At 34.8% G+C, this 15,245-nt stretch overlaps 2 protein-coding genes across 3 annotated transcripts in view; both read right to left on the bottom strand.

Moving 5' to 3' along the window:
• Positions 1 to 9,316, bottom strand: part of gon4lb (gon-4 like b) — a 30,076-nt gene extending 20,760 nt beyond the window's left edge. The window contains exons 1-11 of one of the 2 annotated variants that reach the window (XM_073925008.1): positions 9,232 to 9,316; positions 8,502 to 8,728; positions 8,320 to 8,421; positions 5,108 to 5,497; positions 3,430 to 3,583; positions 3,287 to 3,337; positions 3,133 to 3,183; positions 2,941 to 3,039; positions 2,286 to 2,396; positions 2,010 to 2,186; positions 547 to 766 (exon numbers count right to left, since the gene is read on the bottom strand). In XM_073925008.1, the coding sequence (XP_073781109.1) occupies positions 547 to 766; positions 2,010 to 2,186; positions 2,286 to 2,396; positions 2,941 to 3,039; positions 3,133 to 3,183; positions 3,287 to 3,337; positions 3,430 to 3,474 (754 nt within the window). In that variant the 5' untranslated portion in view covers positions 3,475 to 3,583; positions 5,108 to 5,497; positions 8,320 to 8,421; positions 8,502 to 8,728; positions 9,232 to 9,316. The remainder of the gene's footprint in view (positions 1 to 546; positions 767 to 2,009; positions 2,187 to 2,285; positions 2,397 to 2,940; positions 3,040 to 3,132; positions 3,184 to 3,286; positions 3,338 to 3,429; positions 3,584 to 5,107; positions 5,498 to 8,319; positions 8,422 to 8,501; positions 8,729 to 9,231) is intronic. The other variant, NM_001201535.1, reaches the window with a different exon arrangement.
• A 3,318-nt stretch (positions 9,317 to 12,634) lies between these two features.
• Positions 12,635 to 15,245, bottom strand: part of npr1b (natriuretic peptide receptor 1b) — an 87,620-nt gene continuing 85,009 nt past the window's right edge. Inside the window, exon 22 of the mRNA XM_009292394.5 lies at positions 12,635 to 13,647. Coding sequence (XP_009290669.2) covers positions 13,499 to 13,647 — 149 coding nt within the window. The 3' untranslated portion in view covers positions 12,635 to 13,498. The remainder of the gene's footprint in view (positions 13,648 to 15,245) is intronic.

The raw sequence follows: 15,245 nt of genomic DNA, 5'->3' as shown, positions 1-15,245 counted from the left end.
TACACCAAAACTCAACCTGTTAATATCAGTTGTGTATATATGCTGGAGTCAGGAAATGTATGTTAGTTGCGAATCTCTTGAATGTAATTCTTGTATTGCATTGGGGTAACGTAACCCAGATCTCTGTCATCAAATTATATATTTGTATCCAATAAATTACTAATATTTTGGCATTGATAAAAAACCCTCTCCAGACCTTTTCTTATTGAACACGCACGGAATTGGCTTGATATTCCAACAAAATCTTCACTGCTGCTTTTGATTAATTTATGGCTGAATAAAATGTTTAACTATTTCCTAAAACTAATTTTACCGATAAACATTCGAACAGCACAATAAAAATATAATTGTTATATTTAAACATTTTTTCTAATATTTATATCTCCTGATAATTATTCCATTTTATTACATCCCTAACTCTCAACAGTTGTCATATTTTAGTACTATTCACATTTTTAATATATAAACAGAAATCATGATATTAACTGAAAGAAAGTTGAACTGATATTAAAAGTTGAATTTGATCATAAAAAAAGGCTTGCTGACCGTCGTTGTCCAGATGAGATGTCATGAGTCCTTGCAGCCACTGGGTCCATTCACGGTCCTCTGGTGTGGAGACATTATCATACATATCTGGCGTGATGTCTGGCGCACGGAGCTCGGCCTCCAGCTGATCAAGAGGGACGTCCCGCAATGGACGCTTAGACCGAGTTCGACAAGCTACTAGACTGTCGTCTGGCTCCCCTGCTCCACCACTACTGAGAGCCTTCACCAGACAGACATACTCGTTTTAGAAAAATGGGCTGAACAACTTTAGGAATAAAATATTGTTATAATATAATATGTATGACCAATATTGCAAATGCTATTTACCATGCATTTTTTCTTCTATTATTCAATTCAATTCACCTACATTTCTATAGCATTTTTACAATGTAGATTTTGTCAAAGCAGCTTAACATAGAAGTTCTAGTAAACTCAAACTGTGTCAGTCCAATTTTCAGAGTTGAAATTTTATCTGTTCCATTTTCTAACAGTTTGACGAATTAGTCCTAAATGATTTTGAAGCAAACAGTTTGACAGCTTTTGCGAAGCGTTCTGAGGCCCTATTTATACTTTCGCCTGTGGCACATGAACATTCACCTAGCTTGACCAGACTCCGCACCAAGTTGTGGACTTTCGGATGCAGATCTGTGTGTAGTTAAAAAATGCAGTGCACACTGTCAGCCAAACTGAGTTCACGTACACTCAAAGTGACCCCCAATGACGCGCTGATGACGCACCGATGGCCTCGTGGGCCATGGTATCTGCTGGTTTCTTAGAGTTATACATATTTTTAAAAAATCAGCAGATTCAGGTCCTTGGTTGGTTGATCAGTGCTACTCCAGTTCTTTATTGGTTAATGTACAGGTTGACACTGCTGTCATAAGCTGTTATATAATGAAATCCCCACAAACTCTGTTTATGCAAGCAAAATCCCAGAAAACAATATTTATGTAAACAAAATCCCAGCGTGTATTTTATTGGGTTTTGCCAAAGACTATAAAGGAATTTGAATCTGCCTATGTTGTTCTGCATAATGAGAGGAAGAGATTTAAGTAGATTTCAAAATGAACACAATAGTCTTTAGGGGGTAGGTTTGTTTGCATTTCTAAAACCTCAGAAACACTGATTTAAGACATTTATTAATGCCTCATTTTCATATTATGGAATTTAAGAATTTTAAAAAATTTATGGACATCCTGTAGGCAGTGTGCAAACAAGTAGTGTCATTGCACTTCGGCTGTCCCGAGCTCTAGTCCTGGCTTGTAGACCTTTCTCAATCCCTGAATTGGAAGGTGCATTTAATTTCCTTAGCCTGTATATTTATAGGTGCTTCCATATAAAAAAGAAGGAAGTCCAAAACCATGTTTTCTCTGCAGACGGCTTTACTCTTATGTTCAAATCTGTTTTCAATATCACAATATTACTGCAAAGCAGAGAGGTTTTGTGCATATGTGATTCTGTACCTGATAAGGCTCCATGCAGAGAGGACTTAGTTCAAGTTCTTTATCCACAGCATGGAGTTTCTCGATGAAGGGGTCCAGGGTCTTAAGAGAGCGTGAAAGGCCACAGGATTGAGGAGGAGGGGCAGGGGGACCCATAGGCACTGCCTCGACCCTCAAGTGCCGGGCCAGCCTGGGCTTCTGTGACGGATAAAGGAGAACAAAAGAATCAAATCTTCATCTATGTGCAGAAAGAATGAAATACACATGTGTGTTTAATCATTATGCTGTGTAAAGTACCAGTCTGGGGCTGTTGCTGGCATCATCACAATGGGGAGGCGTTTGAGAAGGAAAACGTCTGATGCCGCGGGGTGAGGAGGATGTGCTTTCCACATCACTCTCCAAAAACGTCTAAGAGACAATTCAAATACATGCTATTGTAAAGCAATCAACACAAATTGTTAAACGTATATTAGTAAAACTAATTTTATTATTTGAGTTGCCAAAAAAGGGGAAGATTTTGTCTTAAATTGTAGAGATGTAGATCTTTCATGATAAATAAAATGTAACTTACAATGTAAATTTACCATAAATGCATAGAATTAATATTATGCTCACAAAGGCTACATTGAAGAGAACAAAACGATTGTATAATTTATGACTATGTAGACAAAGCTTAATTTTCAAGCAGCCGTTACTTTTTACTACAGTTTTCTGTGTCACACAATTCCTAAAACTATCATTCATTCTAATATTTAAAATATATAAAATTATTTACAATATATATAAAATAATATATAAAATTATCAATGTTGAAAGCAGCCACATTGAGTGGTACGTTTTTTTTTAAGACTCTTGACTCTTTTTGCTCAAAATAAATACTAATAACTTATAAAGTTACACTATAGAATTCATACAATAACAGAACTCGAGCTGTGATGTGTGTGAGATGCACCTCCTCAGCTGTTTCATCTTCCTCGTCTTCATCAGGACAATACTCTTCATCTGAGGAGTCCTCCTCTTCTTGCAGTGGAATGTCCACAAATTGAGGTGGCTAAGGAGACAGTCACATTCATCAATTAGCAAAAATAATTAATAACAATAATAGTAAACATCACACAAGTGGTTAATCACAACCATTTGATACCTTAATGTCATTTGCCTTCTTTATTGGTGAGATGTTCCAGTTTCCCATGCCCTACAAAAATAAATAAAAATAAAAAGTAATAATAATCTCACATTTTAATATTCTCACAAATTTAAAAAACATGAAATGTCCATATTATTAACACTACACTCACCACCCCTTTTTCAACAGCTTCCTTCAGCTTAGAACGAGTCATTTTAGGCTCCTATATTAAAAAGAAAATGAATATCATAATCAAATTGCATTATTATCTTCAAAGCACACTTTCCACTTTAAGATTAAAGTACAGGAACTTACAAACATGGGCATGTCTTGTGTCTCTTTTATGGCAGCTTTCATCATGGCCACAACATGCTCATTGGTTACCACCTCCTGAACTCAAAAAAAATCAACAGTTTGTCATTTTTATTGTCTTTTTTACATCATTTGATGTTAGCATTGCCAAGACTTTCTATGAAGATTATACTAATAATGAATTATAACTTATAATGGTTATAACTACTTAGCAATCATAACAAATCTGCAAACATATCAATAAAGACACAATAAATCTTATACTGTATCTTATACTACATTTATAAGAATGCTATTAATACCTAATAGTGATGTATTTTTTAACGCACATGTTCATAACATGTACAAATATTAATTAGTCATTCCTGTTTGTATTTATAAAGATGCAGTTTTATAATTGTATATAATCTTTCAGAATTCTATAAATGGTTTATAAATGTTTTTTTTATCTGCACATTTAAAACAATTTCTGGTTAGGCTTAAAAATACAAGATGGAACATCAGTTAAATTAGCAATAAGCCATTTATAAATGCATAATGAGCACATCCTTATATGAAAAATTTGCATCCTGTTTTTACTTAAAGCCATTAACAATGCACTTTAGGGTTGCATGGTTTACCGGTACTATGGTAGAATCGTGAATTCGCGTTTGGCTCCAAAATACTGGCGGTGCCACTGTAGTTTGTAAACGGTACTATCGTCATTAATGGTTTATCTACAATAGATAATGTTGCACGTGGAAAAAAGTTACTAAAATGCTCACACTTTTGTGCAACAATAAACCATTTTATTTGATAGTCTGTGAAGCTTTTTAAGGTTGTAAATTCACGTCTTTTCTGGTAACCTATTGCATGTTTTCTAACGCTTCAGTTCGAAAGCACATCTAAATCGGTTCATTTCTGTTCCAGCTAGTATAATTTTTTAGCGACTCCGACAATCTCTTTTAAAGGAACGACTCACAAAGTGAAATTTTTAATTACTTTGGATTGTTACCAAGAAAACTTTGAAACAATTTTTGACCACTTCATGAAGTCATTTTGTTAGAAAAATGCTCTTTTGTAACACATTTAATTTGGCATAATTTGTCTCTTCATTTTGATGTATTTCTGTTGGTCAGTTATCTACAAAATAAACAAAAAGAATGAATACATTTTAGGTGAGGTTAGGTGAAAATAATACTTTTTGGCCTTGAGGGAATTATGAAATACATTTAAGTAGGCCTATTTTAACAAAATATAGTATTTTTGACCATTTCCTTTATAATTTAAGTTACGAATTACAGTATCGCAATACTACTTGATTTGGTGATACTTCAGCTGGTATAGTATCGTAAGATTAATTAATTGTATCGTGACAATCCTAATGCACTTACAAAGGCTAGTAACTGTATTATGACTCACAATAAGTATTTATAAGGCACAGGGCTCTTATCAATAAAACCATTCATTTATTTGACACAACAAAATATGTTAACTTACTAATGGGTCTTTATAACTAGCATCACAGTGTTTTAACATTGCAAACTGCATCTTTATAAATCCAATCATGACTGAATTTGCACTGAAAAATGAAATGCATCACTAGTAAGTATTAATAACACTATTATAAATGTAGTTATAACTGTCAATATAACACAGTATAAAGTCTGTTGTGTTTTTATAGATATATTTTTAGAACTGCAATGATTTATTAGAAATAATTATGAACAGAATAATAAATCATTATAAATATGAGCTTCATAGAAAGTGATATGCTTGGATTCTTTAAATTCTCAATTTTAATCTCTCAAGAACACAAAATAGGTAAGGCATATTTCCAGACTCACATGGATGATGTTACGAACATTGATAGAGGAGAGGTTGAGTTTTTTAGATTTGAGTGTTAAATCTCTGTCCAGCTTCCTGAGCTCTTCCTCATTCTCATCTTCTTCACTTAGCTGTTCCATAGTCTTCTCCACATCTCCATCCTCTTTCTGAGGGATCTCTCCTTCTGTCTGATTTATTCCATTCTTCTTTATATTCACTCCATTCCGTTTCTTCAGCCATTCCTCCCCTTCACATCTGTCCTCATCTACAGGTCAAGCAATGAGAACTCAAATCAGATGCTGGAAATGCCCAAAAATCAGTGGGCCTCAACAAGGCAGCTAGAGCTCACCATAGGCCTGTATGCACTTTAATAGATGCTTTAAAGTGAGCATAATAGTTCTTTGAGTTAGAAACATTAACTGCCCTTTAACCAATAGTGATCTCTGGCTAAACAAGCTGCAAAATATAGAGAGTTGGTACTTCTGTCAAAATTTGGTCAGAAACCTGTATGCCTGTTCATACTGGCAATACTCAGTTCAGCTTCCTTAATATTGTCATTCAAACATCACAGTAGATGCAATGCAGAACAAAATTATGTTACATTGACACCCACCCACCAAGATCATAAAAAAACATCAGAAAACACTATAAAAACCTTATTTATAAATATAATTTCATAAATATGTTAAAATATAAACCAATTTAAAACAAAAAAAGGGAGTGAATAAATACTTAACTACCTATTGCACAGTTTATTATAATAGTTATGATATTGACCTATGTGCTAATTTAACTGTTTATTCTCTTTTATTTACATACTGACTATACATACTCGAATGTGAATAAGAGGATGGATTGCACAATTAATGCACTATTGAAAACATTGTTCTGCAAATTTATGTAATCTAAACCATTAAAAAAAACATGTGGAAGCTGCTAAATCATATAGAGAATAACTTAGTATGCAGGAAAGGGTAAAAGACTTTGACAAGCTGAATTTGACCGGTTAATCAAGACTTTAGACTAAAATTTCCCTTACTTGACCTGAAATAAAAACAACACATCAATGTTGTCAAGATTTTTGCCCTGGATATCCTGGTTCAGTTTGGCTACCCACAAACACCTGTTCCTCAGATATTTTAATTCTTCTTTTTCTCTTATCTGCTAGATTTGTTATAACTTTTGGCTACTCTTCATGTATTTTTTCAGAACAACACAAAACACAATAATTGATCATTTTCAGCAGAAACAATGAAAACTTTTATTTGAGTCAGCAGCATTGTTTACAGTATTTGCAGCTGACGGATGACACATCATGAAAACACTTTATCCGCTTGTTAAGTCATGACATATGCTACACTGTTTCCAGGTCCAAGCCACTTTTCATTTGAATTGAGAAAATATTTGTTTATGACCAGTCACAGTAACAGTCTCTGGACTTGCAGCATCACAGACACCAATATTTTAACAATTTATAAAAAATGTAGCACTTTCTGGCCTCCTAAGCATTGATATATCTATAGCGATTATAATTTTCGAAAGCATTGCATCGCTTTGTTAATGTTTCTTATTACCATTTGTTGAGTCTCCCCTTACAGTTTGATATAGCGCATGCACCCGGAAGCTGCTTCACGTGACGTCACATTTAACAAGCTGATAAAGAACAGTTACACTAAAAAGTTGTAATTGTTTATTCAAACTCCACAAACAGCAAACCTGAGTGTCCTCCTAATGAACACAAAACTAGATTTTTTGAATATATTAGTAAACAATCTGAATTCTTTAAAATATCTGAAACTAGCGCTGAACACTATATCGTTTGAGCATTGATATCACAGCGTTTGTCTCTGCAATGGTCATATTGCAGGATAAGATTGTGCCATGGTCGACCCGACCTCAAACAAACCTTGACGTTGTCTTAATGAACAGCCACAAGCCAAGAAGAACAAAATCTATCGTGTCCTCCTTTTATTTTTACGAGGTTGTCTAAAAGTGCGAGCGGTTTCACTTTCTCCAGAGCTCACAATCACTCGTGCGCATCTATATTTGAATGAACTTCTTGAGCTCATGATAATAACCTGCACGTGATTATTAAAGTGCTTCTGACATCCGATCCTTTTAGAAATGGACAAATCCGAGAGTGAAGTGTGAAAAAACAAAGGAGAAGCTGGAAAAAACAAGAGCAAAAGATTCAGCAATCTAAAACATGAACAAACTGCCATGTTTAACTATTATCATCATCTTTTGGACTATTATGAACTGGGAATGATGAAATTACTTTATAACAAGAGGTTAAGTGTGCTGGGGGAGATTAAAGAGAAGTTTGCACTGACCAGGCTACATGTGGGACTACATGTTTGCTGTGTGTAGTTTTTCTGTAAGTGGTAACATATTGGTGACTGTAAGGATCTGTATGTGTTCATATATGCTGCTTTTATTTATTTGCTTATTTTTTTTATATAATTGCAATTGTTACAGTAGGCTATTTCGCACTGTCATTGATCTGCAGTTATAATCAAATCATGTTCATAGAAGGGTTAGTAATGAACATTCAAATACAAGTATTTATATGTATCTGTATGCATCTGTTTTGTGAGAATGCTTCTCATATGATATGTGAACGACCTGTCCAGCTTTACTTTGACATTTCCTTGAGCAAGAATGACGTCGATAGAAACTTTTTGGCAGTGAAAACGCAAGCCTGATAAAGGCGACCTATAACGTACTGTACCTCTCAGTGGAAATGGGCCAATCCACTCTCCAGAAAACCTTTTTATTTTTGCATTGTTGTATTTATATATGCTTGCAATTTATTATATTGTAATGCAGATGCACAACATAGAAAAAGACTTGATCGCCCAGGTCGATCTAAATTAAAGAAATATTTCCAAATCAGCTGGTGAAATTATCTTCATATTACAATATATATCGCGGGAAAACAAAATATCGCAACGTCAGAATTTTCCAAAATCATGCAGTGCTATCTGAAACTATTGAAAGGACTCAAAGGAGAGTAAATAATAAAAAGATTGTACTACCCCTTTTAGTGAAGTGTGGATCACAGAACAGCTAAATGCTTTAACTCACCCACAGTGATGACCAGACCCAGCTCCGCATCCTCTTCTGACCGCAAAGGGGATGAAACTGGAGTAGAGGACTGGATACAGTCACTGTCATCTTCAACATGACCTAGACACAAAAAATAATCAAATATCAAATCTGTGATAATCTCCATTCATCAGCCATATTATCGTTTGCTTCTGCACTACCTGCGCTGGACATCTTCTCCTGGCCATTGCACTGATCAACATGCCTGTCTGGAGAAAGGGACTGAATGGAGGTCCAGCTCTTTGTTTTACTGGGTGTAGAGGCCTTCCTCTTCCATGAGCTAGGAGATCTGCTGAGGGATTCCCTCTTTGGTAGTTTGACAAGATTTGGTTGTGGTTCTGGAGAAGAAGACTTGCGTTTCCATCCCATGTTCAATCTGTCTCTGAGCCTGAAAACACACGTTAATGAATACCAGAGATATAAACCATTGTTTTCCACTAATATGTTTTTATTCTATAAATTATTAATAATCAATTAAAAACTAATTACCAGCCGGATAAGCAAAATGGTTTGGATGTTATTTACCCAAGCCCAGTGAGCAACATTTTCAAAATCAATAACGTTAATATATGAATCATTATAAAGATAAACATATAATACAGCAAGGTTTGCTTATAAATCAGAAATGTTATGTCTGGTATCCATCCTGGCCAGGACATGAAATAGCTGTGCGTTTTAGCAATAACCCAGTATTAATTCCACTTACAGAGTTCACAAACAGTAATTTTGAGGTCTGCATTTTCTACTGTTAGCCTCTTGGCTAATTTAAGTTAGCATAGCGTCCCTATACAGCACATTCTACTAGGAACATTTTTATAGATTTTTAATTTGTGTCATGCAAAAACGTTGTTTTAGCAGTTCACATTTCATACTGTAAAACATCCTTCTTACCCAGGAACGTATGTCTGCAGCCATCGGTATCTTTCTATTAAGCCCGCCGCTTCACAACAAACGGCGGGTGTTTCGCTCTTTCCCTTCCCTCACAAACACAGGCGATGAAAAATAAAACGTTCCCAGACCTCTGCGCAAAACCACGACAATGTTTTAGGTTTTAACTAATACAAAATAAATGAAGGAATAAATAAATAAAAGGTATAATAAATATATAAATGTACTATAAGTATAACATACAATTATATTATACAAGTATAATATAATTCTCTATTTTCATATTATATAATAATTATACCTACTCCTGACCTGTAGGATACGTTTTAGTGTAACGTTACAGGTTATTATTTTTTATATTCCTTTTTATAGGCTCGCTTATTTTCGATTTTTATATTTTATCTAAAACTATAATTAATTAATTACTTAATTAATATAATTTATTTATTATGATTTATTTATCACGAATAACTATAGTAGAAAATGGTTTTCATTATTTGTTTCACTTAGCCTACTAAAAAATATTTGGCATACATTTTTGTTATAGAAATGTAACTATGCTAATAAAATTGTAAAATAAGGTTCATAGGCTGTACCTTATTATTAAGCTGTTCATAGCGGGAGGAGTCTGTTCATGTCGCAACTGTATATTTACAGTTGTCACTCGAATTCCTCTCACATAGCCTATTCAGCATGAGGCAGGAATCATTTCTCTCCAGACTTCAGTAAACTTTTGCAAGTTTTAAAATAACGGGACCGCAGAGAAAATGTCATCAACGATCAAGAAAGTGAGAAAAATATAGGCTTTTGGAAAGGTTTCACTCTGAATTTTGCGTTATATGTCAATTGCAAACAATGGGCAGAAAATTACCACCAGCTCGTGATTTTGCACCTGCTAAGCGAGAAAAGAAAGCGTGCCACTCAGGTGCGCGGGAGATTCAGCCTGCGGCAGCGAGACTCGTACCACTCAGGAATGTGGTGGTGACTCCTGCCAGTGTGCCCGAGTTCACCATCCCCTCGCTGTGCCCGGCGAGACATGGAGGCGGGGACGGACAGCGGCGGCGACACACAATTCCCCGGTCCCCAGACTCATCATCTTCATTGATAGTCCGGGCTCTGACACGCTGCTGCCCTTTCTCTGATGAGCACGAGCTCTGCTTTATGGACCATCATGAGCTCCAGACTCTGTCAGACCCGACAACCAGAGCAGCGATGTCCTTACCTCACCTCAGCAAAATCACTACCCCGTACGGCTTCCTGACACTCGGCGAGAGCCCGTGCGTGCGCAGAAGGGAATCTCTGTTTTTTGAGGAGAAGAACGGATTTCAGGAATGTCCCCATGCAGAGCATGAACACTGTTTAACTACTCGTTATTGTGTTAAATTACAGAATAACTCTTATTGTTCTTTCCCACAAGTGAAAACTGAGCAGAAACATTCCTGTGACTATTCAAAACTGACTTTAGTGAGACCTGCTCACATCAACTGCGGATTTTTACGAAAAGCTTGGAGAAAATGTTTAAGTAGAGTTCTCTGGTCTCGGTGAAGCCATTTGCTTTAAAAAAAAAAACAACTTAAATATCAACTGCATAAACTGTTATGCCACAGGAACCATAGATGGACTTCAACATCTTGTGTGATTAGATTCTGGCTTTCTGTAAACCTTGTAGCATTTTTTTAAAGTTTTGTATTTATAAATAGCCTAAACTTTAACATTTTAAAAAGTTTCAAAGGAGGTCATTAATCTCACAAAAGAACCATCTTTGTGAATGAGCTGGAACGAACTGTTTAGTGAAAAGGGGAAGAGAAGGTTCTTTTGTAGTGAAAAACATCCTTTATAATATTAGTATTTTAATAAAGAACGGAACTGTTTAGAAAATGGAGTTTAAATAGTGTTTTTTTTGTAAAAAAAAAAAAAAATGGGGGGATTTATTAAGGAAACTTAAATTCTAAGAAAAAAGTTTCATTTTAATGAATCTAAAAATGTTTTTTGGTAAAAACACTTTTCTAAAGACTTCTGTTCTTAAAACAGCAAAGGCAAAATAAAATTGTTCTAATAAAATAATTCTGGTTCGTCGATAAGCACTGCTAAAACATTGTTTTGTGAGAATGCTAAAGTTTTATTATTGAACTTTCAATGCCAATAAATATGTATTGTTTTAATTTGTGTGTTGTTAAGTCTGGTCAAAATTGTCTTATTTGGATTTAAATAAATTCTAGTTTTAATGGTATCTATTTTGATTTATTACTTTTTTAATACACATTATATAAATAAATGAGCAGCCTCTATTGATCATGTATTTTAATAATAAGCCAAGCATTGTGGTTATCTTTAAAACAAACACTGACAAATTTGCTTTTCATCTACAGCCTTATTAGAAACAACTTTGGACATTGATTATTTCTGTTTTATAATACTAAATGAAACTCCTATCATTAAATTAAAACTAAAACAACAAAATGATTAAATGGTGGTGAAAACTGGTCAACAGATTTTTTATTTTTTTTGGAGAGCCTTAAAAAATAAGCTTAAAGTGACATTTAAAGACTTAACTAGATTAATTAGGTTAACTAGGCAGGTTAGGGTAATTAGGCAAGTTATTGTATAATGATGGTTTGTTCTGTAGATTATCGGAAAAAATCTAACTAGGGGGCTAATAATTTTGACCTTAAAACGTTTTTTAAAAATCTAAAAACTGCTTTTATTCTATAGGCAAAATAAAACAAATAAAACTTTCTCCAGAAAAAACATATATTATCAGACATACTTTGAGAATGACCTTGCTCTGTTAAACTTCATTTGGGAAATGTTTAAAAATTTATATTTAAGCAATAACCAGTAAAATGGATTAGAAATTACTCATTAAATTTTAATAGAATCATGATATTTTTACTTAAGCATTATAGGTGCCTCTCAGCAATTAAAATTAATTTTAGATATCACATACTCCTAGGTTCCAAAGGACATGACAGTAAATAATATTTGTGTGTAATCTGTCCTGAAAGCAAAGCTCAAATTCCTCATAGAGATGTCTAAAGAGCAGTCATAAAGAGTCTCTAACAGTAAGATCTGCATGTCTAAAAGTGTCACCTTTAAGTGTTCATGGGAATGACAATGTGATCAGAGAGAATCTCAAGGTGCTTAAAAAAATTGAAGGGTTGGAAAAGTTCTTAAAGAGCTTTCAAGATAATAGATAAGAGGGAAACTGAGGATTTAGATCTAGTCATATGAATTTGTTTCATTATAAACATGGCCTCACATGCATTATTTTATTTTTATGCTGTTTCTATGTTGCCAGATGCTTCATTATAACCCCTAAATGCTGCAGAAGCTTTAATAAATAAATAAATTACCTGCTGACTTTGCAAAAGTTGAGCAAAGGGATCTAAAATCAAACTGAGCGGTGTTAGGAAAGCAGGCTGATTTTATTTTATGAACTCTAGTTGTGTATGGCTCACAAAAATGCTGTATAGATCACACCAATTATTTTTACATTACATCCTTATGAAAACTGAAGCCACTCTCATTCAGCAGGACCAACCAGGAGACAAACTAAGTGGCTTGAGAAGGAATGTACACATGACGTGCAGAAGTCTGAATGGGTAAAATAAAATGATTTAGAAAACATAAATCTAGAAATGTTACTTTACTGAAATATAGTAAATGATACGTAATGGATGCTGGTCTTTAAAACTTTTAAATAATAAAGGCCAAGTAATATAATGGAGAACTAAAATGTAATTACTTGATCTTTAATATTTAACCGTCTTCTTTCACACACACCCTGGAAATTATTGTATTTATTTAGCCTTTACTGTAATAAAATGTTTCCTAAATTTGTTTTGGAATCAAATGAATGTTTCTAGTCATCTCAAATTACATGCAAACTTTGCATAACTAAAACAAATTATATTAACTGATTAAAATTAGTTACAGTAACATAAAAAAAGCATTTGCTTTCATGACTTTTTGTCAATTTTTTTTACAGTGTATACATATATTTCAAGCCAGCAGTGTCGCTACTTCTCCAGCAGGGGACGATGTTCAATCACACTCACTCAATCGGCTATCACTCTGTGATAGCCGATTGCCGAAGCTCGTGGTCTTACAAAAGAAACATCTTTAAATTACATATATACAAGATCTGACATCATCCAGTGCTGTACAAGATTACATGCGTGTGCATTTAGCCAACAAAACAGTCTTGGCTTGGTTTCCCTGTGGATGTGTTTGGCTACTTGGGTCAGTTGAGCAGCGGAGCCCTTCGCTCTCAATCACCGGCCTTCACTTCTCCCAGAAGCCAGTAGGTCCTCATCTTGCCTTTCCCCTTCATCTCCACATCTCCCCTGAGCTCCAGCTGAAAGCAGTTGAACTCCTGCAGCACAGCTCGAGTGGCTGATGACACATGAATCTTCAGAGCTGCAGGTGAAACAGCAATGATTAATTACAGCCATACTGTAAACGCCCTGATTATAGCTGTGTTCACACAGCTCACTCCACTGGGATGCTGGCAAACATAATTTACTCATTTACTTTTGACCTGCAGGTAGAGTCGGTAAGTGTGCTATGTTATGCCATGTTAAAAGTTTTAGTTTTTAAGATAATAAAATAAAAAGATCCCATATTTTGTATTTTCAGATATTTATGGAAGTGATGGGACCTTTTTCTCTGCTCTGTTTACTTTTGATGTTGAAAATTCAACTCTGCAGTTTAACAAAGAGACTTTTATTGACATTTTAGTGGTTTGAAATAATGTTTAAGAAATATTATGTACAGAGAAATACGTCTGTAAAATAACAGATAATGTACTGGCAGTTTATCGTATGACTTTTGTACCATCATTTAACAACAACCTAGACAACATATCACTTTGAACTGTTAAAGATGTTAATAAAAGTCCCTTTTTCAAACTTGTTAGGATTCAAAGTTGTTGGAAGAAAGCTCAAGATCTAGAAATGAATCACAAAATACAGAAATCTGCTAATTTATGGATATTTTAATTGGTTCATATGAATCTGAGATGGTGACACGGTGGCTCAGTGGTTAGCACTGTCGCCTTAGAGCAAGAAGGTTACTGGTTTGAGTCCTAGCTGGGCTAGTTGGCATTTCTGTGTGGTTTACATGTTTGTTCTTCCTGTGTTGTCGTGGGTTTCCTCTGGATGTGCTCCAGTTTCCCTCACAGTCCAAAGACATGCGCTATAGAGGAATTGGATGAACTAAATTGGCCGTAGTGTATGAGTGTGTGCGTGCATGGGTGTTTCCCAGTACTAGGTTGCAGCTGGAAGGGCATCCGTGTAAAACATATGCTGGATTAGTTGGCCTTTCATTCCGCTGTGGCGACCCCTGATGAATAAATGGACTAAGCTGAAGGAGTTTAGTTAACTTGCACTAATTCTGGGTTTTAGGTACCATGAAAGTGCTCAGCTCATCTGCTCTATAATAAATACCATGACAAAAAAGAGTGAGTAAAGTCAAGCTGCCTTCATGTTATCTAAAATCCCAAGATTGGTGCAAGCTAAACTCAAACTGAACTAGCCAGCTAATCCAGCTTCATGGAACAGGCCTCTGGTCCCTCGAAGATCATCATTTCTGAGAGCCTATTGCTCTCATTAGTCAGATGACCCAATTTATTATGATTGTTATAATAGTGCATGTCAGAATCTAAACAACCAATATCCGATTTTCAGAACTGAATGCCTTAACACTAACACAGTGATATAAACCCGAGTCCTCATGCCTTTAAAGTGCATCATATGAAGTGGATTTGCTTTTGCAGTGCAGAAAACATCACATGCCGACAGTACAAACCAATCTCAGAAATGATTTTTCATTAGGGATGCAATGAATTCATTTTTCATGCATAGATTTTTAAAACTTTGTAGACCTTACATTCACAAGCAACTGCATGAAAAAGTATTATAGGGTGACTTTAAAAGAGCTAATCACTGATCTTGCTGTGCACAGTGTTTTAATTGAGTTTTATTCATATAAAACATGAAATTTATTCATTCTTTGAA

Source organism: Danio rerio, chromosome 16 (assembly GCF_049306965.1).
Source record: "Danio rerio strain Tuebingen ecotype United States chromosome 16, GRCz12tu, whole genome shotgun sequence".
NCBI lineage: Eukaryota > Metazoa > Chordata > Actinopteri > Cypriniformes > Danionidae > Danio > Danio rerio.
This window is presented reverse-complemented; position numbering and strand designations above follow the sequence as displayed.